Below are 25,844 nucleotides of genomic sequence, written 5' to 3' on the forward strand. Positions count from 1 at the left end.
AAAGCAAGTAAAAAAGCAAAAAATATTATTTTCCCCCTTTATCATTCTCTCCAGGGCTGCCATAAGCAGAGATCCTTTCTACGAGATGCTTGCTGCCAGGAAGAAGAAAGCCTCATCTCTAAAGAGACAGTAGGGCTCCATGGAGACCCGCAAAAAGGATGTTTGTACATGGACCTGGAAAAGAGGCGATTGATAAATGGAAGCCATAACGCTGGATCGGAGCGATTTTAATCTCAGGAATGACCTGAAGTTTTGAAGGTTATCGTGCAGTTGGTTTTCTGAGAAGTTGTCTGACATTTGTTTCTTTAATTCTCTTGAACGGACATTGAGTACTCACGTACATCATCTCAAATCAGCAGGCCTGACTGAATGTGGATCTCAATGAGCTTTTGTAAGCTTGCTACATACATGACCGTTCCTCTCTGTGCTTTGATACATATTAAATGCTAATTGTGCACCTATTTTTACACTGCTATGTACTGTAAATATCTGTGAGTTTTGACCTTGTGTTGTTTTAGACTATCTAGCTTTGTTTTTCTATTTGTTTCTGATCTGTTGTCATATTTGTGTTGTTGTTGGCTAGACATTTGGCCAAAGTTTGTCTTTCCACATTATATGGCCCTAAAAACTGAAGTTGAGTGCTTGGGTGCATTCAGGAAATTAATATTTTTTATTTTGATGCTGTTTATTTAGCTTAAACAGTGTTTTATTAAAATATATATATATATATATATCAGGACATTATTCACTGATCTGAGGTGGCCTTGAAAGACTGTGATATCCAAAAACGTTTTAGTACGTATGGTTCATATTTATGGGGAAAAAAATGTCAAAAATTAAACTACTGATTTAAGAGTTTACTATTTTTTAGTATTTTACCACCTTAAATGGTTAAATTAACGTCCCCCACAAACATACTTTTTTTGCTTTATATGCACTGATAGTTGCGAGAGAACTTAAATACTAATTTATCAATGCTGTACATATTTAAACATATAGGTTGTTTTATTGTCAAAATATACTTTTTTTCACCCCATTACTTTTGCACAAAGGTTTTGACCCATTTAAATTTCACCATTGCTATGTAATCTTGTGCTTAAAATAATTTTGAAATGATTGAGCTTTACAAATACACACTTTTTTTTTTTTTTCACTTCTCAGTGCCTTTAATTTGTGGTTTCTTAATGAACTTGAAAGTTTCTCCGTATATCGACATTTACTGAAGAAAACCAGGAAAAAAGTTTTACAATGGATGTGAACAAAAATAGTCACACATCTGTATTTGACATCAAATAACTCACTCAACCATGACTGTTTAAGCCTTTTTATTCTTAAAAACCACTTAAACATTGACCAAAGAAAAAAAGTATTTTGGCCGTTTTTTTTAAATGATTTTTTTTAGTTCTTGTGCGTTAGACGACGTGGCTTTAAGGCCTCATCTCAAAGAACAGGAAACAGCACCATTCAAGTCTTTTCTCTTCCAAACTCTGTCATTCGTGACATTTAAATCCAGTTCAATGTAAGTCACAAAAAAAAACAAAGTCATCTGGTCTCAGTGTGTTAAACCTTAGAAGCAAATGCTCTTACTCTATACACAGGCACCAAAATTAAAACATTCTGAGGAAAAGGGTAATACCACAGTTTTTATTACAAAACTAACATTTTTAACTTCTGCAAAGCAGCACTTAAATTGATGAACTAATACTACAGAAGTCCCTTTATATAAGTGATTACTCAAACACAATGGTCAAATCCATCCCAGGCATACTGGAAAGGTTTGAGTGTAATCTCTGATGAAAGTCATAGGCTCATTTTCAGTACGCATTTTGTTTCTGCCATGAAATAAAAAGGTTATTGTCAAAATTTTTGACTTTCATTCTTACGTTTACTTCTTACAATGCAGACGTTTCAGGTATTTCAAGTTGTGAGTTGTATGAATTGTGAGATGTTGCAATTACCTTTTAAAACCTTTTACACATGGCTGAGGTAACTAAGGGTTTCAGAAATCAACGTGAGATCAACAATGTCATTGACTTTGTTGATGAAGTGAACATTAATGCTGACATTTTCAACCAAAAATAATGTAAACCGTAAAAAAAGTACAATGGAAATGAAGTAGAAATGGTATGGGTTTTTGTTGAACAGCATCTTATTAATGTGACAAAACACAACAAATGTTTACAGAAAAAACTTTAACTAAAATATGTACAAGTTAGATGCACTGCATATCAAACTGATGGCCAAATGTTCATATCTGCCATACTGCTTACAAATATATGTCCATCACACTGGCAGTAAATACTGGATTTACATGCATTCTCTCCTAACAATGAGGTTGTGTGAAGCAGAATGAATGTTACTGAATCTAACATCACTGGAGCTCGCTGGGACAGCCATCTTTATCTTAGCCATCTGCATCCAGCAAGCCATAAATATTTGCAAATGACTTACAAATCACACGTGTAGTCCCACTTTTCATCTGGGGAAAAAAAATTAATAAAAGAAAAAACAGGTGATCATAAACCGAACACACTTTGCAAAATACACTACAGTTCAGCCGTTTGAGTTAGTAAGATTTTTAAAAAGTTTTTGAAAGGCACTTATGATCCTCCAGGTTGCATTTATTTGATCAAAAATACAGTAATAACAGTAACACTGAAAAATATTTCTAATTTATTTTTTAAATGCAATTTATTCCTCTGACAGCAAATCAGCCATTTCTTCAGTGTTTTCCTTCAGAAGTCATTATATTATGCTGATGTATACATTTATTATAAGTGTTGAAAGCAGTTGTGCTGCTTAATAAATTTGTGGAAACTGTAATGAATAGAAAGTTAAAAAGAACAACAATTATTTGAAATAATCTTTTTGTACTTTATAAATGTCTTTACTATCACTTCTGATCAAATTAATGTTTCCTTGCTGAATAAAATTTATTTCATTATATATATATATATACACACACACACACACACACACACACACACACACACACACACACACAGGTGCATCTCAGAAAATTAGAATATGGTGAAAAAGTTCATTTTTTCCTGTAACATTTCAAAAAGTGAAACTCATATATTTTAGATTCATTACATGTAAAGTAAAACACTTCAAAAGTTTTTTTGTTTTAATTTTGATGATTAGAGCTTACAGCACATGAAAGTCAAAAATCAGTATCTCAAAATATTAGAATATTTACATTTGAGTTTCAATAAATGACCATCTCTACAGTATAAATTCTGGGTATCTCTTGTTCTTTGAAACTCTAATAATGGAGAACACTGCTGACTTGGCAATGGTCCAGAAGACGAACATTGACGCCCTCCACAAAGAGGGTAAGTCACAGAGGGTCATTACTGAAAGGAGTGGCTGTTCACAGAGTGCTGTATCAAAGCATATTAAATGCAAAGTTGACTGGAAGGAAGAAATTGGGTAGGAAAATGTGCACAAGCAACAGGGATGTCCGCAAGCTTGAGAATACGGTCAAGCAAAGCTGATTCAAACACTTGGGAGAGCTTCACAAGGAGTGAATTGTCTGCTGGGGTCAGTGCATCAAGAATCACCACGCTCAGACATCTTCAGGAAAAGGGCTACCAAGCCACTTCTGAAACAGAAACATCGTCAGAAGCATCTTACCTGGGCTAAGGAGAAAAAGAACCGGACTGTTGCTCAGTGGTCCAAAGTCCTCTTTTCAGATGAAAGTAAATTTTGCATTTCATTTGGAAATCAAGGTCCCAGAGTCTGGAGGAAGAGTGGAGAGGCACAGAACCCAAGCTGCTTGAAGTTCAGTGAGAAGTTTCCACAGTCAGTGATGATTTGGGGTGCCGTGACGTCTGCTGGTGTTGGTCCATTGTGTTTTATCAAGTCCAGAGTCAATGCAGCCGTCTACCAGGAGATTTTGGAGTACTTTATGCTTCCATCTGCTGACAAGCTTTATGCAGATGCTGATTTGCTTTTCCAGCAGGACTTAGCACCTGCCCACACTGCCAAAACCATTTCCAAGTGGTTTGCTGACCATGATATTACTGTGCTTGATTGTCCAGCCAATATCCCTGACCTGAACCCCATATGGAATCTATGGGATATTTTCAAGAGAAAGATGAGAAACAGTCAATCCAACAATGCAGACGAGCTGAAGGCTCAATAGTGCCTCAGCAGTGCCATATAGGCTGATCGCTTCCATGCCATTCCTCACTGATGCTGGAGTTTGTGCTAAAGGAGCCCTGACAAAGTACTGAGTGCATAAATGAACATAATTTTGAGATACTGATTTTTAACTTTCATGAGCTGTAAGCTCTAATCAACAAAATTGAAACAAAAAAACTTTTGAAGTGTTTTACTTGTAATGAATCTAAAATATATGAAAAAAAAGTTTCACTTTTTGAAATAAGCTACAAGAAATACGAACTTTTTCACCATATTCTAATTTTCTGAGATGCACCTGTATGTGTGTGTATATATATATGTGTGTGTGGATTAAAAATTACAAATGTACAGACCCAAAACATTTGAACCATAGTATGACATAGCAAATACAACCTAGATTTCTACATTTTCTCAATAATTCCAATAAGGTATAATTTGTGTAATAAGTTTAATACTCAGTTTGCTGATGCTTACCTTGAAAAACACCAATATTAAAACAAAAATCTGGTTTTATTGTAATGCATTTTAATAATCACTAGAGGGCAGAGGGAGTACTAAGTAAAGTAAATGATTGTCAAATAAAACTTGTCTTGACCACAGACAACCCTGCTGCAAGCCATAATGAGCTACTTTATAGCATTATTACATAACGTCCTTTATATTTTGATAACTTTACAAATACAATACACATTTTCAAGCAGTGACTGGAATTTTTGTAAAGGCCATTTCCTTAGAAATGTGATTCACTGACTAAGATATAGTAGAGGAATTCTTCCCAGTAAGTGACACCTCCACTGTTCTGCACTGATTTTGGGAAAATATTCCTAGAATTCTGTAGAATGGATTTCAACATGGCCAGGAATACACCAAAGGATGATAATGCTTTGTAATCTGCCGCTTTAAATGCTCAAGCTCTTTAAATCGGGTGGATTCCGATTGGCTGTCAAAACAATTGTCCGCAAAGTAATACCAACTACTTTGTTATTGTTATCACTATAGCTGCGGACTTCCCTATTCCCTATTTTTTATTGTGTGGTAAGAGTTTTATAAAAGCAATAAGGTACTCGAGGCCGCGTCGTGCCTAACAATGCCCTTCAGCCGTGATTTATTCACAGTACAGCACTGCCTCTCGTTCCTTATTGCTTACTTACAAACCGACTCATTTTGTTAATACCAATGGCTTTGGCTCAAAGTTAAATATAATCTTAAATCCTGACATTTAGCAAGTGAGAGAGAATGTTAGTAATCAAATGGAGGCGAGGGAAGGAATCGTGCAGCACGCAGAAAGAGCAGCTGTAAGAGACTCCAGATGTGAGCGACGGAGGGCTCGCGGAGGTCACTGCCAGTACAGCTGAAGTCTAGGCCTGACAGCGCTGGAATGGCCAGATTCATGCTGTGGTCTGACCATGCTAGCTCTACGCTGGGCTGTGTGACGGGGATTTGGGTTGAAGGAACCACTGGAGTGACAATGTAAATTCTTAAGAAGCCACTGTCTGGCAAGCTGGGGTTTTGTATATCCATCTTCGGGGAAAGTCTGACTATACTGAGCATAAGAGAGCCAAGTCATTCGTTTGGAAGCGGAATAAAATGCTGAATGCTGTTTTTGTTTGCTTTAGGCTAGTACCTTCTGAGCATTTCATGCGAATGCCTCGTTTATGCTTCAACATAATGAAATGCACATAATACCTGATACCACCGAACCATCCCTGCTGGAAAATCCGGCTTAAGATGGTAACATTAGCAGGTTACTAGCCGCTAGTCACAGCAGCTTAAAGTCAACATGAATTGCCATTTGTAAGCCATTTCATTTCAGTACTGTGACATTAGCATATGAAACAGGACAATCAACTAAAAATAAATAGGTGATACATAATTTTATCCACTGGGAATGAATTGGATTTTGAATCATTTTGAAAAATTTGTGAAAAAAGTTGAGTTATTTTAAAGAAACATTACAGGGTCTTTTATTTTTTGTAAAAAACATGCATAGATGAATTGTTCACAGTAAGATCTATAACATGAATTTAGGAGATAAATAAGTTCAAATTTCATTTCTGTTGACAAATGCAACCTTATTATAGTGTTACCACCAAAACAGAACCTAAATAGCTTGTTAGGCTGTTGGTTAACATTGTCCAATAGCCCTCTCAGCCTAAGTGACGTCGCTAGAAAAGGAATAGGAAGTGCTAGTTATTATATTTGATGAAAGATTAGGATGAAAATATTTTCTTTGGAATAACAGCCATCGATGAATCATTAACAATAAGACCAAAAACAAGTATTAAGGCGGTAAATAAGGTTCATGTTGACTTTAAGGTGGTCAAGATGATTTTTGGAACAAGGTTGACCAGCTAATAACCAGCTTGGACACAATAATAACCAGTTTGGCCTGACTAATAACTGGCTTCTATATTCCAAAAAGCAGCTCCCATCTTAAGATGGATTTTCCAGGTGGAGTTGCTCATGTCTGACACTACCACTAACACTAATATGCCTGATAGGTTTAAAACGTGCTTCAAAGGAGCGTCAGCAACCAACCTGTCACAGACAGTGAGATATCCATCACCTCAGGCCTGCTGAACTTTAGAAGAAGTTCTTGATGAGTGGAGTAACCAGTTTCACCCACAGCTTTACATGGCGGTCTGGCTGATTAAACGTGGAGTTTGACACTTGCATTGAACTTTGGTACAGCCCCTCCTGCTCCTGGACAAGACAGAAAACAAGATTTCATTTAAACTATCTTTTTTAAACCTCGCTATCTCAAGTGTTATGTCATCTCAGTGCTTTTCTCGTAAAGATTACTACAGAACTGATTTTAATTGATCTTTTATCACCTGACAAGTGAAGATTTCAGGAACCTTACATTTCACAAACTATAAAAACTGATGACAGTCCCAATTCATTTGACTTTATTGTAGCCTCTGTTCCCAGAACAACCAGTAAAGGTTGATGTTTACGACATATCCTTTATATGTAATGCAGTTTGAGATAAGAAAGATAAATGGACCCCCAATTGCTTTCTAGTATAAGAAAAGCTGTATTGTTTTGGACAATCGCAGTAATACTGAATCATTCCATTATCATAACCATTGGTGCCCTGTAAAGCGATTGTTCACCCGAAAATGATTACTCACTAATGCCGTGCCAAACCTTTAAGACCTTATCATGATAACATGAATTGGTCAACATTAATTTAAACTACAATAAAAATCACTTGATACAACGTGTTGAGCACAGCTGTGTTTCCTGTAAGCCCTAACAAATGACCAGCCAATAACTTCATACAGTTAGTACTAACAACTATTAAAACACATCGCAACCCAGGATTTATGGGGTACTGTAGGAAACAGTCGTGCAGAGGAAGTCCAACCTGTTGCAGTTGCATCTGGAGTTCCTCATTCTCTGTTACTATGGCAATCTGAGCCTCCAGATCCCTGTGAACAGAGCGATAGCCAAAATTTGGGGAGCCAATGAGAGTGAGGCAGGGGCGGTCTCTTCCTCCCACATAGTACCACAGACCTATGGAGAGTGGGGAAAAGATACCCTGAAATGTAACTTTTTAGACCAGTAATGATGATAAGTGCTACATATTACTGGACAATTGTTTATTATGACTCAAACCACTCTAAAAATAATCTTGGTGCCTTCACATTCACAAATATGCAGATGTGGCAGATGCTTCAAAAGCAGCTGATAGTGTCAGTATCTATGTTTCCTGGTCACGTGAGTTTAAAAGGTGTGGTGTCTATACAACAGAAAACATATTTCATTTTCAGAGTCAACAACGCATGACTACTAAAAAATAAAAACAGTGTCAGTCAAATTATGTACACAAACCAAACATATGTTCTATTAATAGGCAGCAGGAATTACTTGCCACTTCAAACACTTTCCAAACGTAACCACCCTGGCCTGAGGTAGAATTCTTGATGAAAGCTGAACATCAGGTAACACAACTGACGGGAATACTCTAAAATTTATTCCTGAGGACTTCCTTATGCACACAAATCCAGCAATTAGCCTTTATACACGATTATAAGTGCTTTTATGCTTAATTAGATTAATTCAACTTTAAACCAATAAGGAGACACAATCCATGAACAGTTTTTTCATTGTCACATCGTGGCACTGGGCAATTCTATGATTGACTTCAGTAAATGTATACTTGTATTTAGAAAAGGATGCATTAAATCGATCAATATAAAAAAAAAAATACATACATACATACATGCATACATACACAGTATCTCACCAAAGTGAGTATACCCCTCACGTTTTTGTAAATATTTTATTATATCTTTTCATGTGAAAACACTGAAGAAATGACACTTTGCTACAATGTAAAGTAGTGAGTGTACAGCTTGTATAACAGTGTAAATTTGCTGTCCCCTCAAAATAACTCAACACAGCCATTAATGTCTAAACCGCTGGCCACAAAAGGGAGTACACCCCTAAGTGAAAATGTCCAAATTGAGCCCAAAGTGTCAATATTTTGTGTGGCCACCATTATTTTCCAGCACTGCCTTAATGGCTGTGTTGAGTTATTTTGAGGGGACAGCAAACTGTTATTACACTGTTATACAAGCTGTACACTCACTACTTTACATTGTAGCAAAGTGTCATTTCTTCAGTGTTGTCACATGAAAAGATATAATAAAATATTTACAAAAATGTGAGGGGTGTACTCACTTCTGTGAGATACTGTGTGTGTATGTATATGTATATATATATATATATATATATATATATATATATATATATATATATATATATATATATATATATATATATATACACATATATACACACACATACATAGTCAGGTCCATAAATATTGGGACATCGACACAATTCTAACATTTTTGGCTCTATACACCACCACAATGGATTTCAAATGAAACGAACAAGATGTGCTTTAACTGCAGACTGTCAGCTTTAATTTGAGGGTTTTTACATCCAAATCAGGTGAACGGTGTAGGAATTACAACAGTTTGCATATGTGCCTCCCACTTGTTAAGGGACCAAAAGTAATGGGACAGTTGGCTTCTCAGCTGTTCCATTGCCAGGTGTGTGTTATTCCCTCATTATCCCAATTGCAATGAGCAGATAAAAGGTCCAGAGTTAATTTCAAGTGTGCTATTTGCATTTGGAATCTGTTGCTGTCAACTGTCAAGATGAGATCCGAAGAGCTGTCACTATCAGTGAAGCAAGCCATCATTAGGCTGAAAAAACAAAACAAACCCATCAGAGAGATAGCAAAAACATTAGGCGTGGCCAAAACAACTGTTTGGAACAGTCTTAAAAAGAAGGAACGCACCGGTGAGCTCAACAACACCAAAAGACCCGGAAGACCACGGAAAACAACTGTGGTGGATGACCGAAGAATTCTTTCCCTGGTGAAGAAAACACCCTTCACAACAGTTGGCCAGATCAAGAACACTCTCCAGGAGGTAGGTGTATGTGTGTCAAAGTCAACAATCAAGAGAAGACTTCACCAGAGTGAATACAGAGGGTTCACCACAAGATGTAAACCATTGGTGAGCCTCAAAAACAGGAAGGCCAGATTAGAGTTTGCCAAACGACATCTAAAAAAGCCTTCACAGTTCTGGAACAACATCCTATGGACAGATGAGACCAAGATCAACTTGTACCAGAGTGATGGGAAGAGAAGAGTATGGAGAAGGAAAGGAACTGCTCATGATCCTAAGCATACCACCTCATCAGTGAAGCATGGTGGTGGTAGTGTCATGGCGTGGGCATGTATGGCTGCCAGTGGAACTGGTTCTCTTGTATTTATTGATGATGTGACTGCTGACAAAAGCAGCAGGATGAATTCTGAAGTGTTTCGGGCAATATTATCTGCTCATATTCAGCCAAATGCTTCAGAACTCATTGGACGGCGCTTCACAGTGCAGATGGACAATGACCCAAAGCATACTGCAAAAGCAACCAAAGAGTTTTTGAAGGGAAAGAAGTGGACTGTTATGCAATGGCCAAGTCAATCACCTGACCTGAATCCGATTGAGCATGTATTTCACTTGCTGAAGACAAAACTGAAGGGAAAATGCCCCAAGAACAAGCAGGAACTGAAGACGGTTGCAGTAGAGGCCTGGCAGAGCATCACCAGGGATGAAACCCAGCGTCTGGTGATGTCTATGCGTTCCAGACTTCAGGCTGTAATTGACTGCAAAGGATTTGCAACCAAGTATTAAAAAGTGAAAGTTTGATTTATGATTATTATTCTGTCCCATTACTTTTGGTCCCTTAACAAGTGGGAGGCACATATGCAAACTGTTGTAATTCCTACACCGTTCACCTGATTTGGATGTAAAAACCCTCAAATTAAAGCTGACAGTCTGCAGTTAAAGCACATCTTGTTCGTTTCATTTGAAATCCATTGTGGTGGTGTATAGAGCCAAAAATGTTAGAATTGTGTCGATGTCCCAATATTTATGGACCTGACTGTATATGTAAACAACTGCTTTCAACAGTGATATCAATCATTATTGTAGAATGATTCCTGAAGGATCATGTGACACTGAAGCCCGGAAAAAAATGACTGATGAAATTCAGCTTTACCATCACAGGAATAAAGTATATTTTAAAACATATTAAAGCTTGAGGTGCCACGCGGGCCTCGTGTAGGTTGAAGGCCAGCATCAGAGCGGCAGCTAATGTTCATTGATTCTCTCTGTAGCTCAGCTGCGGGGACCTGCACCCTGTCTGTTCCCACTTCAGCTCCACTGTTTACAAGAAATGACGGCATGACAAGGCTTTATCTAATAAGCCAGACTTTTCAACAGGAGCCTGAAATTGAATTCCACTGATGCTGATCAGGTTTGTCAAGCCTCTATTTTTCTCCAGACGTCACTATTTTATTCTGTCCCTACAGGTCAGGGGCTTTTACTAAAGTGTATGAGGATACTCAGTTAAAGCCATTTGAACCACCAAATCAAATTTATTATGAATTCATGCATTTTTAAAGCAAACTAAAAATCACTCACAGTTACAAACACCGACAGCAGGTAGAGAAATAACACTGTGGCGATCAAGTTGCTTTTGGCTCTTTGGTGCATTTGATTTGTCTTAAATAACATACTGAAACAGTAAAGCTGAAATAGCTTGACATTCAACAACAGCCAGAAAACGTGGCCAAAACATACCTCTGGTTTACAGGGAAAACATCACATGTGTCTGGCAGCTTCTGTGTCCTGAATCTGTCCAGGAAGAGCTCTGAGGCTATTCAATCAGAGGTGCGCGGAAACCTGCTCTGCGCATTAAATTATGAGCTTTCCTGTTACACCCAATTTTTGGGAACTGGGCTGATCCTCTTCAGTGCTTAAAAAAAACAGTGCAGAAGATAAACACGTACCTTTAGCATGAAATGTCCAATCTGGGCGATGGTATTCATGCAAGTGGACACGACTCTGCTGACCCAGCTGACACACCTGAAACGAACACGATGATGAGTGTTGCAGTCTAAGAAAAACCAACAATACAAGAACAAACATAAATATATATATATATATATTCTAAGGTTATGAAACAGCAGAACTCAAACTATGCTAATTGAGTGCATTTGCAGCTGCAGCACCATACTTAGAACGAGCAACAATTATAACTGCAAAATAGTGTTAATTTCGTTAAAGAAAACTATGATGGAAAATGTTCGTTGACAACTTTTTTTTTCCAAGCAGAGACAACACTGACATTAATTACAAACTAAACCACTAATAAAACTCTATCCACAATTTCTCTATATTTTCTTCAAACAAATAATATTGCCAGATGACAAGAGTTGAGATCCCTCTATAAGCGCTTCTCTCTTAAAAGGACATTTGAAGAGTTCAGATGCAAAAGCCTCTAAGTGCCATTTGAAATGTTCTTCTAAAATGAGCATTTTTATCAGACTCCTATATGTTGGTTCAGTAATTTCACTTTAAATGGCAATAAATCGGTTATTTTCAGTGCCATTAAAGTGAAATAACTGAACATAAACATAGGAGCCTGAGAAAAATGCTCATTTCAGAAGAAAATTTCAAATGGCACTCTGGGCAAAAAATGAATAGTTCAGATGCAAAACCCTTTGTTTTTTTTTTACCAACCTGGCAACCATTCACACATACCCTTTTTACACTATGGAAAAAGTGCTGAAAGAACTAAAACATCAACAAACATGTAGGTTGGCGTTTATTAATCTACACCAGGGGTGTCCAAACTCGGTCCTGCAGAATTTAGCTCCAACTTGCCTCAACACACCTGCCTGGAAGTTTATAGTATGCCTAGTAAGACCTTGATTACTGGTTCAAGTGTGTTTGATTAGGGTTGAAGCAAAACTCTGCTGGACACTGGCCCTCCAGGACTGAGTATGGACACCCCTGATCTACACTGAAACATTCTTCTCAAATGAAAGTGTAAAGCAGCGTCTGTGTCCCTTCAAGATGGTCATTTGCACTGTTTGCTGCAACAAAATCTGCCATCAAACCCTCACAGTGACTAACTGTAATAAATCCAAACATGGATCTCAAGTATGTTATTTGTGATTGAGGTTGCTGAATAAATTCACTTACGCAACCTCTGAGCCACAATACAAAGTCTTTTTATTGTTGTTGTTTAAATAGAATGACATTAATATAATTTGGAATTAAAAATTAAGAATGCCACTGTTTTAGCTTTTGAGTTTTACCAGTTTGCATAATGCAAAGTGTGTGTTTGTGATAATAAATCCAGAAACTAGATGAGGTCAAATAAACCATGTGTATGCTGAAAGGTAAAAGTGACACTGAAGACTTGAGTAATGGCTGCTGAAAATTCAGATTTGTCATTAAAGGAATAAATTACATTTTAAATGACAGTAAATAACAAAAAAACTGTTTTTAAAATTGCAATATTATTTCATTATATTATTGTTTTTACCCAGTATGCCCAATGCCCAGCCCCGTGCTAAAACCACAATGCACACCTTATTGTAGAACTGTCGGGCGAGGTGAACATAGGCCTCAGGTATTGCTCCTGCGACTCCTTTGGCACCAAAAAAGCCATTAACCTCTGGGGAGGCCATGAGGATACGGTAGTCTGCTGCTGCACCCAGCACCAGCTGCATGTAGGTGTGCGTAAGGTTGAAGTAACCCGATGTCAGGTAGACGACTGAGTCTCCACCTGCCTCTGTGAGCAGTCGTTTGGTTATTTGTTCATCCAGATGAATGGCAAGAGGCTTCATTTGCACAAGTGGAAAGATCCAGGTGTCATCTGGCACCGTTCCGTCCGAGTCTGGGACCTCCGAGCATTCTGCCTCCAGTATGCTCTGCCGGATACGGGCCATGTTCACCACCTCCATGATCCGTCTCTGTGCCGATGCAGAAAAGTCTGCTCTGTTACCTGTTAGACCACAAGACAGACTACATCTGAGAACACTCAGCACTTGAAACACTTAAATACTGCATACAGCATTTGTGCCGAAAATAGGCAGCATTTCAAGCACAGCTGTTCCAAAAACTAGGTTTTGGACAATCACTCGTGTCTTTTATGGAGAAGATAAAAGATGCACTGTGTTGAGATCAGTGACAAAAAGCATACAAAATAGCATTAAAAGCCAAATTATTATTATAACTATATTTCCTTCACTAATAAAAAAAAATAAGATACAAATAGATTAATAAAGTTAAATTTGAATATTTTATCTGACATTTCTGTGTACTACAGTACATATTTTAACTTATCGTAGTTTGGGGTGGGTAAGATTTAAAAAAAAATAATGCTCCCCAAGGCTGCATTTATTTGATCAGAAATACAGTAAAAACAGTAACACTGTGAAACATTAGTACAAGTTAAAATAAATATTTCTATTACAATATATTTTAGGATGTAATTTATTCCAATGATGGCAATGCTGAATTATCAGCAGTCATTACTCCAGATCTCGTTGTCACACGATCCTTCAGAAATTATTTTAATTTGGCAAGTTGGTGCTCATGATTTTTTTTTTAATTATCATCAATGTTAAAAACAGTTGAGCTATTTAATATTTCTGTGGAAACTGTGATAATTTTTTTCAGGATTTTTTGTTTGATGTCCAGAACATTCAAAATATTACTTAAAATATACATTTTTGCGACATTATAAATGTGAGCCTGGACCACAAAACCAGGCATAAGTAGCACAGGTATATTTGTAGCAATAGCCAACAATACATGCCATGGTCAAAATTATTGATTTTATGCCAAATATCATTAGAATATTAAATAAAGATCATGTTCCATGAAGATATTTTGTAAATTTCATACCGTAAATATATCAAATCATAGCTAAGAACATTTGGAGAAATTGTCTCAATATTTCGATTTTTTTGCACCCTCAGATTCCAGATTTTAAAATGGTTGTATCTCCACCAAATATTGCCCTATCCTAACAAACCATACATCAATGGAAAGCTTATTTATTATGTATAAATCGATGTATAAAACCCTTATGACTGCTTTTTTGGTTCAGGGTCACAAATGTCTTTACTGTCAATATGTCTTACTTATTTTATGCATCCTTTCTGAATAGAAGCATTCATTTCTTTCTTTTAAGAATAAAATGACCCCAAACTTTGGAATAATAGTTTAAAATACTAGCTTATCAATGAACTATTGTAAAACCAATTATGAGTCTCCCATGTGCTTTACATGAGAAATTTCTGCCTAAGCAGAACATACAATATAATATCAATAATAATTTTATTCCGGTCCTCACAGACAAATTTTCACAAATTCAATATGAGAGACTTAAAGGGATAGTTCACCCAAAAGTCTTACCCTCATGTCATTCTAAACCTGTATGAGTTTCTTTCTTATGTTGAACAGAAAAAAAAATATTTTGAAGAATGCTGGTAATCAAGCAGTTGTTGGTCCCCATTGACTTCCATAGTATTTCTTTCCCTACTATGGAAGTCAATGGGGACCAACAACTGTTTGGTTCTTCGAAAAATCATCTTTTGTGTTCAACATAAGAAATTTATACAGGATTGGAACGACATGAGGGTGAGTCAAAGATGACAATTTTCATTTTTGGGTGAACTATTCCTTTAAGAGGTTCTATTTCAGTTAGCATAGCAGCATAACTCGTTAGGTTTTGAAAAGATGCTTTGTGCCAATCAAGTTAAAATACCTGATAGTAATGATAAACAGAACGATTCTAAGAAACTGATCTTAACAGGTTGTTTACACTTATTTGAACAGGTATGCAAGCGAAACGGCATCCATTCCCCTCCAATCCAATCTATCAGGTATTTTCTCATGCGAGATCAAAACCTCAGAGACACGGGTCAATAACTGCTGACCGTCTGGAAAGGCGCTCTGTCAAACCCTGGCGCCTCTGCTAGACATAATGTGCCACGGTGAGTCATAGCAAGAGAGATAATCTGTAAATAATGAATTAGCTTCAGGGCAGAACGCTGCATGTTGGTAATGTATGGCAGAAGCCTGCTGCTCCATGGTGTCTGAGCTTATTTGGTTAACACGGAAAATGTGCAGCAAGAGCCGCTCAGAATAATCTGTTTGTTAAATCCAGAGAACAAGAAAAAGCGAAAGCCACGCAAATATGTGTGCTCTTTGAACAAATAAAAGGCTCTTTGAAGCAGGATACAGGGGCTTTCCCCAAGCCTCCAGGCCTCAGAGGTCCAAACACATTCAGTTAACAGGGCCACGAAGTTCAGCGGCTCTTACCGACAGACTGTGGGATCCAATTACTGGAGATACAGGGGCAGGACCGAACTGCCGACTCAGTGGATAAGCTTCTCAATGGACCACCGCTCTAGTAACTCTTACTGGAAGATGAGGCTTTTTCTTCAAACATATACATTCGCCGACGAGCTGCATAAAGAAATGTCACCCTGACCCGAGCGCCTGTGCTTTTTCGTCTGATATTGTCCTCCTTTTACCGTCATGAATCACTATTCTCGCAGTTGGCTATCAGTCTATCGTTTCCCGTTGACCACATTGTCTTAACAGACTGTATCGAGGTCCAAATAGCTCCTTCCCGAACCTATCATCCTCCTGCATCTCTCCTTTCCTACCCTCCCAGCACAGATCACTTACCACCAGCAAGGTGACATCATTGCACTATTTCTGGGATCTGTGACAAACTGTGTCCCCGCTCCACCACGATTATGTCATCGAACGGCGCTGGGTTACGGATATGGAGCGAAGCTGAATGAGCATTATCACTCATTCACTCGTTTCGTGCTCCAGGCTGAGCCTGGGGACCGTAAGACACACCGAGTCATGGCTGAAGCTCAGCATCACAGAGACCTGAGGCTAGCAAGCAGGCTCCGAGCTTCCTGTTACTCAATGTGTTACCACAATGCTGGTGTTACAATGAAATGAGTGACTTACCATCATTACCTCTGATTCATGTTTGTCAGAGTGGGTGGAAACCACAAGTGTCACTCGTTTCTCTTATCAGGAATACTTTCATTGCCAAAAAAAATGCTGACGAAGTTGTTTGATCACTTTCACTTCTAGCTGCACCTAAACAAGGATGCTCTGAATAAATAATAGATATTCATTCCACACAGTCCATTTTAACCAACTGATACACGTGACTGTGCCTTACGTGCATAAATTAAGCCGTTAACTTTATTGTCAGCATGCATTTGCACACAAGTAGCATTCTTAAGAAAATTAGATAGCCAGGAAACAGAATTTTATACTATGAATATTCCTTCATTAATTACAAAAACTGTTATATCTTCAGTTAGCAAGGCCATGGTATTCAATATGAAAACTTTTTTTTTTTAAATGGATTTATTTATTATTAGCTTTTTTGGGGGGTTTTTTTTTTGCATACCTTCGGTTAACAGGGCCAGGGCCAGGGCCAGGGCCATTTTTGCATTTACCTTTTTTTTTTTTTTTTTTTTATATATATAGAATATTCGTAGTGACAAGATAAGTAAATATTTGCTCAAAAATGAATGTCTTAACCCTCTGTTGTTGTTCGGAGATTTTTACATTTTAATTTTAAAAAAATCGCTTTTTCATCAGAATGTTATGAAACTTGGTGACTTTTATGGCAGTCACTATGTGACCACAAAAAAAAAAAAACGTGAACTTGATTCGAAAAGGCTAAATGGTTGTTAAAAAAAAAAAAGTCACACCTGTGTTGTTTGCGGTCACAAATGAGGCATTGGAAATGAATGGGAAATACGAAAATACAGAGATTTTTTTGTGTACACAATCTACAAATCATTCACGATGCAGAAAAAGAGTGCACAGCAAGAAAAAGGGTGACACTCTAAAATATCAAGAGTGCAAAATAGACAAACTCTGCCCATCCCCCACAGACACACATATATGAATTTTTGTCCATGACTGTATATATATTAATCTGTTATGAAACATGCTATGACAGCCAGTGTGTAACTGAATATATTTTAACAAATAGCCTAGAAATGTTATTTATAAGTTAATTTACTGCATTATGTGCAATTTATATGTTTGCACTCAAAAAAAATGTTTTATGCAAATGAAAGCAAATGCAAATGAAAGCTATAAAGAAATCCTCATTAAAATCCCCTCTCATTATCTTATGACATATGACATTTTACATTTAAGGAAGTGGCATCTGTTTAAACAGATCCCTTCCTTTATAAAACACTTACCCTTGTATGGATGCACCATTCCCTCCATCATGTGCACACTGTTGTCAGGCTGCAGCTGCAGTGACACGTCGCCCACGGCTCCCACAAGTTCAGCAAAGAAATCAGCCACCTCCCTGCAGTCCTCCAGAACTACATAACGATCCTGACGATTGGTGAAGTAGGAGTCGCTCAGATTGGCCCTGTATGAGATATCATCATATCATAGTGTGCAATCAAATATTCACCTCCTCCACTGAGCAGAGGCTGTTTGCATGAGCTGCATATGGTCTAAAAACAAACCTAGAAACATGGAGCAATAGCTATGGGAATATTTTGTCTAAGAGAATTGATGTATTCACATTGCAAGCATATTTGTTACACAGCCATAACATATGTTTGCGAATGTGTCATTTCCGCTTTTTCTGTGACATATGCATGTGTACACACCCACTAATGATGAGACTGTTGTCAAAAAGGTATGCCTTGATGTGCTGCACCCCGATGGTTTCATTGAAGCGTTCAGGAACCAGAAGACGGAGCAGCCCCCGAAGGTCAGGTGTGTGGTAAAGGGACACTCTCATCTGCCCGGGAAAATGCTGGAGCAGTGGCAGTAACATTGTGCGGGAATTGTGCTTGCCTTTAGATTCAAAAACAACAAAGGGGGAAATGTGAAACAATGAATCAGTGCATACACTTAATTAAGTGTTAAAGGGGTCATCGGATGCCCATTTTCCACAAGTTGATATGATTCTTTAGGGTCTTAATGAAAAGTATATAACATACTTTGGTTAAAATCTCTCAATGGTAGTGTAAACAACACCTTCTTTAGCCTGTAAAAATCAGTTCTGTTTTCAGCAAGCTGTTTTTTAGTCCATTTGCTTTAAATGCTAGTGAGCTCTGCTGACTTCACCCCCTCTCTTCCGTGGAGTGACGAGCAGACTATAGATATGTGTAGATTCCCTATTCGACCGCTCCAGATACGTTGACGCGTCAGCCATCTCGCATTCACCATAATAATCAATGAATATTCAATGTTATACAAGCATGTAATTTGCTGTTGTAGACGCACAGTCAATGCGCTCAAAGATTCGCAGACCGTTCCAAAAATGGCGGATGGCTTACGTATCGCGGCCCATAGAAACAGTCGATAATGAGGCACTTCAGCCGCGAAACTGGCTAACTAGCACATTATTAGGAAAGGCGATATGCAACATTGCAAATGTTGATTGTTTTCAACATTGACAATAATAAGAAATGTTTCCTTAGCAGCAAATCAGCATATTAGAATGATTTCTGAAGATCATGTGACACTGAAGACTGGAGTAATGGCTGGTGAACATTAACTTTGCCGTCACAGAAATAAATAGCATTTTAAAATATATTACAATGAAAAAAAATAAAAATTATTTTAAATTGTAATATTTTACTCTTTTTATTGTATTTTACTGCAGCCTTGGTAAGCACAAAAGACTTCTTTCAAAAACATTTTAAATCATACACAGCTACTGTAATGACTGTCAAAGGAGAAAAATGCTTTGGGAATGGGACACTGCTAACTAACCAAACCTTGATGTCACATGACGTCACTGCTCATTTGCATAGAAGATGATATTGTACGCATTGCCAACAGTTACAATCCTTCATGCTAGAAGTCGTCAACACATTAAAAACCCCACCTCTCTCTTTGTGAACGCCTTCTCATAATCTTCTCATAATGAGTCGTTTTCAGGAGATCAAGCAGAACCTGAACCACTAAAATGAAGCTCTATGCTGCAATATGATGCTTCAGTTACCATGAAATATTAGATTATGAATTCTTACATCATTGGGTGAGTTGTACAGCACATTGAAAGCAGTCAATGGAATGACTAACAGTTCCTGTCAAGCAGTTTGCAAGGTAAAAGAAAAGGGGAAGAAAAAAACAGGGAGGAGGTCTGAACTCCAACCTACAATTACTAAAACTGGAAATCGTCCAAAATCACACCCATGCAGTTATATCAGTATAGACATGGCGTACAGATGTTAGTCAGTGTTCGCAAAGGGAAACGAACATTGGCAGGGGATTTCCTGCAGGCATTATTTCCTTCTGATGGTTTCACAGGAAAGTGATCGAAAAGATAAATCTGACTGTTCAGAATGCGCAAAATGCAGTTCAAAAGGAAGTAAAAATAATACAGAGGGAGGTTTAAGAATAAGTGATAAAGCGAGGCCTTGTTCACACAGCACACAATCTAATCTGGTTTTGAAATCTGACCTTTGGGACTGATTGTTGACACTGTCATTTAATTAATGAAATCAGATCCATATGTTCAGTGAAGTCAATACCTGATACATATAGTAATGACTTTGTAATTCATGAGATGCATTGCTTTACTTTTTTACAAACACGCATATGGTGTGCCTGAAATTGCTAACTTTTACGTCATTCTTTCCAATATGACCATAAATGAATGAATTAGTGAAAACCACTTATCAATGTGATTTACATTGTATTACATCACAATCTTACGTTTCTGCAGTACAACTAAGGATTAGGGTTGGATATGCCAACTGCTGTCTGTCCAAACAAAGCCTGAGCGTGTGTGAGCTTGAAATGAGTAAAAGAAAGACAAAAACAGACCTCTTGAGCCTCTGGTATAATCCAGCAGAAAAGACACTTTGAGATCAGGTGCATGATCTTCCTGTGAGCGCTCTAATGCCTCTTCCATGCAATCCACCTTCAAAAGAAATCAGTAAGTCACTGAATACCCTATACTAGGGTTAACTAGGATTCTGCAGTACTTTTTTTATTTTGATTCTATTTCTGCTGCAGGAACCTTATGGCTTGTCTGGCTGGTTTTGCATGTTGATTTGAACAAGGTAATGCACTTTAGTATACACTGAGATAGATTGAGATTTAGCAACACCACCAGATCAAATTCTCTTGATAAAATTAAATTCTGCTGAGGTCATTTTTCAGAATATGCTTGCAGATCTGACTTTGGTTGTGACATAAGCTACTGTTTATACTTTATTGTCTTAATCTTACAGCGGAAAAAATAGAAGATGAGATATGCTAAACTTCCCTGAGCAGCTTCCTCTTATGTAAAATTCTTAATCAGGCCACAGTCAACTGCACAAAAACAGCCTTTTCCTTCTTGGGCTATGTTCTATTTACTGGTCAGTGACAGTAAACATGTGCAGACAGGTTACATACGAGGTCTTGCTCTAGCGGTCCTGTGCCCAGATACAGTGATGCCATCACCACACGACTCTTGGCTGTCTTGATACGAGCCTTGGCAAACAGAAAGAACAACAAACTGAATGAGAAACATTGAGCAAAGCTTTTTTAACAAGCTATATAAGACAAGACATATAGACATATAGACAAAGCAAACTGATAAAAAAAGTGATTCAAGACAATAAAACTATTCTCTATATAAATACAGCTAGACAATCTTCTGAAATGGAAAAAAAGGATTTGACCAAAATTCCCTTTTTTAAACTTACAATATTTATTTTATTTATTTGTAGAGCCATATGAAAATTTAAAGCTATTTTCATGGCAATATTAAACTAGTTTAAATAAAAAGAAGAGACAAACATTTAGCAAATAGGCCTTATATATATATATTTTTTTTTTTTTCAATTAATATTGCAATATTGCTTTCCTGTAGCTCAAATAGTAGAGCATGGCGCTAGCAACGCCAAGGTCATGGGTTCGATTCCCAGGGAAAGCAAGAGCTGATAAAATGTAAAAACTGTAACTTGAATGCAATGTAAGTCGCTTTGGATAAAAGCATCTGCTAAATGCATAAATGTAAATGTAAATTTAAACCTATTAAATATGTAACTACAGAAAAAATTCTAGAATTTCGCTTTTAATGCTAAAAATCATAAAACTAATACCAATAGATAAATTATGATGTTTAGAATGGACATTTGGCACAGATCCACCTGTTATATTAAACAAAACATAATTTTCATAAAACATAATTATATATTTTTACAATGACACAATATAAACGACTATAATAGAAAGGCACTAAATGGAGAGAGATATTATCTGTTTGTAATAAGGAAATTTTGTTTTTACAACCTTATAGTCATATTTGGCAATTCATTTCTCTGAAGGTGCAATTACTTGGTTTTCAACCAGTAAATGCGCACACACACACACACACACACACACACACACACATACACACACTTGCATACCTTCATAGCCTGATAAAACTCATCAGGTGAGTGAAGGATGCGTATGCGGCCCCCAGGGACCCTGAAAGCAGGTACATGATTAGCCATCCAGTGGAACCGAGAGTGGAGGCCCTCGACACCAGTGAAGCCTGGAGGTCTGCAGGAGGCCAGGGGGGCTGAGTCCGCCTCTGCCAGGAGAGGGGCCAAGAGCAGTACAGCAGACCTAAAGGATGACAGGAAGTAAAAGAGAATTAATGGGCGGAGAAAACCTTTAATTAGAATCCAAGACCTCTTCCCAAACCTCTTTCACTGTACACAATGCACTGTAGTGTTTCCGTTTATTATCTGTAGTTATTCCGTATTAGTAAATATTGTAAAATCTGGTGGCTGAACCGTGATACTGAACTGATGCTTGGTTTTTGTTTCCCGTTTGCTCTCAAAAAACATAACATAATAAATATAATATACACTATTGTCAAAATGTCTTTCTTATGGAAATTGATTTGATAAAAAATACCGTAAAAGCTGTAATATTGTGAAATACTATTACAATTTAAAATTACTGTTTTCTATTTAAATATATTTTTTTAAAGCAATTTATTACTGTGATGGTAAAGCTGAATTCAAGAAATCTTTCTTACTATTAAATATGTAAGACTTTGTAAGAAGTAATGTAAGACTTAAGACTTTTAAATTAAGATTTTTCTGGCTTTTTTGATAAGTAGAACGATCAGAAGAACAGCATTTGATTTGAAATTGACAGGATTTTTGTAACATTATAACTGCCTTTACTGTCACTTTGCAGAATGTAAGTATAACTTTCTTTAAAAAAAATAAAAAATCTTACTGACCCCAAACTGTTGAATAACAGTGTATTTTCAGCTATTTTTGCCAATTAAAAACCTAATACGCCAATAAACCCAATAAGCTTTTTTGCTTTGTTATTTGGACAAAAAAAAAAAAAAAAAAACACACACACTTACATTTTCAAACACATTTTATAATGGTAATTATTTTTATGAAAATCTGATCTGAAATCTGAGAACAAAATCTTTGTTGCTTCCTGGTTTTCAGAACAGTAAACGAAACCGTAATTAGAATGAACAAATTAATACTTTTGAGCATTTCATTAGCACATGCAACTACACCAAAACCTAATGTTAGAGAGTTGATTTGACTGCAATATATAAACCAGTACATCTGATAGTTGATTCTGAAAAAAACAAACAAGATTTAACAACTCTCTCTCTCTAAACTTGATTTCCAATGACTCAGAACAGGGCCCCAAGTCCAGCTCCAAATGTAACAGTGTTCAAAAGACAACGGCAGTTATATGGTCTGTATGACACAGCATGAAGTCTCAAACTGCAACCCTTCACTCAGATCTACTGCCAAACACCAAGGTCACGCCGAGTTCTCTACAACCCAGACGGTGCTTTTCTTCACAGAACCCAGAGTCTCGCCGCACACTACAGTAGACCTCACATAACTCCTGAGAAAACAAAATGAAAAGAGGCGCCTCTGAGAGTGCCATGACCCTGCGGAGACTGAGCGTAAAACAATGCGAAGGTCAGTCGTGGGTGAGTTTACGAATCTATACAAGTTATCTATCTCCATCTCTCAGATGTATCAACAAGACCCATGTTTCAAAGCCCTTTATAGATGTCACATCTGCCCAAACAAGTGAAAAAAAATCAGGAAAAGGCCTCCACTTATATCAGACTGAAAACTGATTTGATTAAAGCCACCTTTTCAGAAGAATGCAAGCAGTGAATGGCTGATTTGTAAACCAGTGCTTTAAAGACTTCTTGAATGAACCTCTTTCATTGCAATGCACATCTGATAACAGCAGAACATCTGATCAACTAAAGGCCAACCTGGGACACATCTTTCCATATGAAAAAAAATTAAAGTAGTATCTGGTGGTTAACATGAACAGCTGAGCTGTCAGATCATACACGCCTGAATCACATGGCATTATTTTAATAGAAGGTGCTGATAAACCATATCTGATCATCTGCCTGCAGTCTCGGTTTATTTAGTTGAAGTTATGTAGTTGATTTACTATCCAAATATCCAGTGTGCAGTTTAACAGCTCAATAAAGGGTTAAATAACCCCGAAACGAAGGTTATTTCAATATCAATATTATATTTAATCACCCTTATCCCGTTTCAAACCTGCAGGACTAAAATTGTCAAAAGAATATAAGAAGTCACCATTTCCTTTCAACACATTTTTGGGTGAACTCTTTATTTAAAAGTGTTTACTGGAAATAATATCATGAACATTAGCAAATCAAAGGCAGCAACCATCTTTACTGGTCTAATATTCTCAAGCTCACTTTGACAATTTTAACTCCAAACATGAATCTGAGATCTCTGCTTTACACAACCACATGCTAACATTAGCCAAATACGCTTGACTTTAATATTACGCGATTTATATCGACTGTCTTTATGAAATGCAAACGACCGCTATCATTTACCCTCTCCCCCGCTCATGTGTCCTGAAAAAGCGATCTGTTATCCTCGTAAAAACCCAGGAGAAACCAGGAGTATACCCAGAGAACACAAGTCTTTTCCATGTCATGGGCGCCGCCATGTTTTCACTGCATTTTGAATGTCAAAACTTTATATAAACACACACGTTGCATGCAGCGCGACACAGACGCTTATACACAGACGCTAGTACAAGTGTAAACAAGGTGGCTGGTGATAATAAGAGGGCCTGCAGCGTTGACAAGGTATAATTGTGCGCTGGCTGGTCTCTCATCTTTATATAAGTTTTCATTAGTGATAAAAAAATGCCACATTGTCTCTCACATGTGTACACTGCACCTCCCTATTTATATTCGAACTTAACTAGAGTCAGAAATGCATTTGTATTCCTGGAACTGATTTTTAAATAAAATAAAATATAAAATAATGCACAATATATCACATTTCTTCTAGAATACATTCTAATATATTTTTTTTTGAATGCTTTTTAAACATTCAGTGCTTAATAAAATTTTAATTATACCAATATTATTTTAGCTTTATTTTATTTCACTATTATATTAGCTGCAGGTAGTCACATTTCAATCTCCGCGACAGTGAATGCAATTATCTGGAAATAAATGCATAAGTAGATATAAATATTATGAAATAACGTGATACATTGTGATACATACATTTTAAGTATTTGGGATATTTTGTCCAAACATCCAGTGCACCCTCACTTGAAATCATAGTACATTAATTTATTAAATAATATCTAAATAAATGATAAGCATTTATGGTTACATGCTGTATTTAAATTGTACTCTGCACAATGACAGTGCTATTTTAATTTTATGTTTTACATCATTAGACGATATATACAATAAACTCTACCCATGCATATTCAAATTCTGATCAGTGCATTTATAATGCAATAATTTGTAGTCTTTTGAAGGTGGTCTACTGCTGTCATCCTATAGATGGCGTATGGAACAAATCCAGCCGTGCATGAGTCGATTCAGCTTTGTGAATATATACTATACTATACTTTTACATAAAAAACTGTAGCGTAACTGTAGACTTGCATTCTTTTTCGAATAATCTTATGTTGCATAAATCCCAATAATATGACATTTGTTTCATTTTTATTCTTGGCAAAATGTTCCATCACGCATCTGACCGTAAACCACACTGTAAGACGGGACACTGCACGAGCAATAAATGTATAGATAAAATAGACCAATAAAACAGAATAACATCCAACACGTGTGTGGTCAGATATCATCAGTCATAACACACCGACCGCGTTTATATCCACAAGGGCAATGCAATGTTTCACCTTGTGTGAACAGGGAAGGGAGGGGGAGAAATCCCGTAAAAAAGGATCACGCTGATTATTTATTGGCAATCCGCCACGTGT

The 25,844-nt window shown here is 37.1% G+C and overlaps 2 protein-coding genes across 6 annotated transcripts in view; one reads left to right on the top strand and one right to left on the bottom strand.

Annotated features, from left to right (window-relative positions):
* LOC306857992 (cytohesin-1-like) overlaps positions 1–641 on the top strand; it is a 63,639-nt gene extending 62,998 nt beyond the window's left edge. For 3 of the 4 annotated variants that reach the window (XM_079398324.1, XM_079398322.1, XM_079398325.1), the window contains one exon: positions 55–466. In XM_079398324.1, the coding sequence (XP_079254450.1) occupies positions 55–133 (79 nt within the window). In that variant the 3' untranslated portion in view covers positions 134–466. Of the gene's footprint in view, positions 1–54 lie in introns of all 4 variants that reach the window. The other variant, XM_079398323.1, reaches the window with a different exon arrangement.
* Positions 642–1,152: 511 nt separating this feature from the next.
* On the bottom strand, positions 1,153–24,548 carry LOC306857991 (CDP-diacylglycerol--glycerol-3-phosphate 3-phosphatidyltransferase, mitochondrial-like). 2 transcript variants are annotated; one of them, XM_079398321.1, is made up of 11 exons: positions 24,430–24,548; positions 21,965–22,166; positions 20,964–21,041; positions 20,388–20,484; positions 18,215–18,404; positions 17,789–17,967; positions 13,112–13,527; positions 11,522–11,597; positions 7,520–7,668; positions 6,688–6,852; positions 1,153–2,479 (listed from the first exon to the last, which is right to left on the bottom strand). In XM_079398321.1, exons 1-10 carry the CDS (start codon positions 24,543–24,545, stop codon positions 6,733–6,735), a joined length of 1,623 nt encoding a protein of 540 aa, XP_079254447.1. In that variant the 5' UTR covers positions 24,546–24,548; the 3' UTR covers positions 1,153–2,479; positions 6,688–6,732. The 2 variants fall into 2 exon arrangements, 1 of the variants encoding a protein (XP_079254447.1); XR_013783187.1 differs by having other exon boundaries at positions 1,310–2,479; positions 11,522–11,628.
* Positions 24,549–25,844: the final 1,296 nt, after the last annotated feature.

This window comes from Barbus barbus, assembly GCF_936440315.1.
Source record: "Barbus barbus genome assembly, chromosome: 38".
Classification (NCBI taxonomy): Eukaryota; Metazoa; Chordata; class Actinopteri; order Cypriniformes; family Cyprinidae; genus Barbus; species Barbus barbus.

Coding starts and splice junctions, on each gene's coding strand:
- LOC306857991 (XM_079398321.1), bottom strand. CDS start 24,545: ATGGCGGCGCCCATGACATGGAAAAGACTTGTGTTCTCTGGGTATACT. Junction 21,042..21,964: donor AGTTTTATCAGGCTATGAAG/GTATGCAAGTGT, acceptor CTGTTTGCCAAG/GCTCGTATCAAGACAGCCAA. Junction 17,968..18,214: donor AACAGTCTCATCATTAGTGG/GTGTGTACACAT, acceptor TATCTCATACAG/GGCCAATCTGAGCGACTCCT.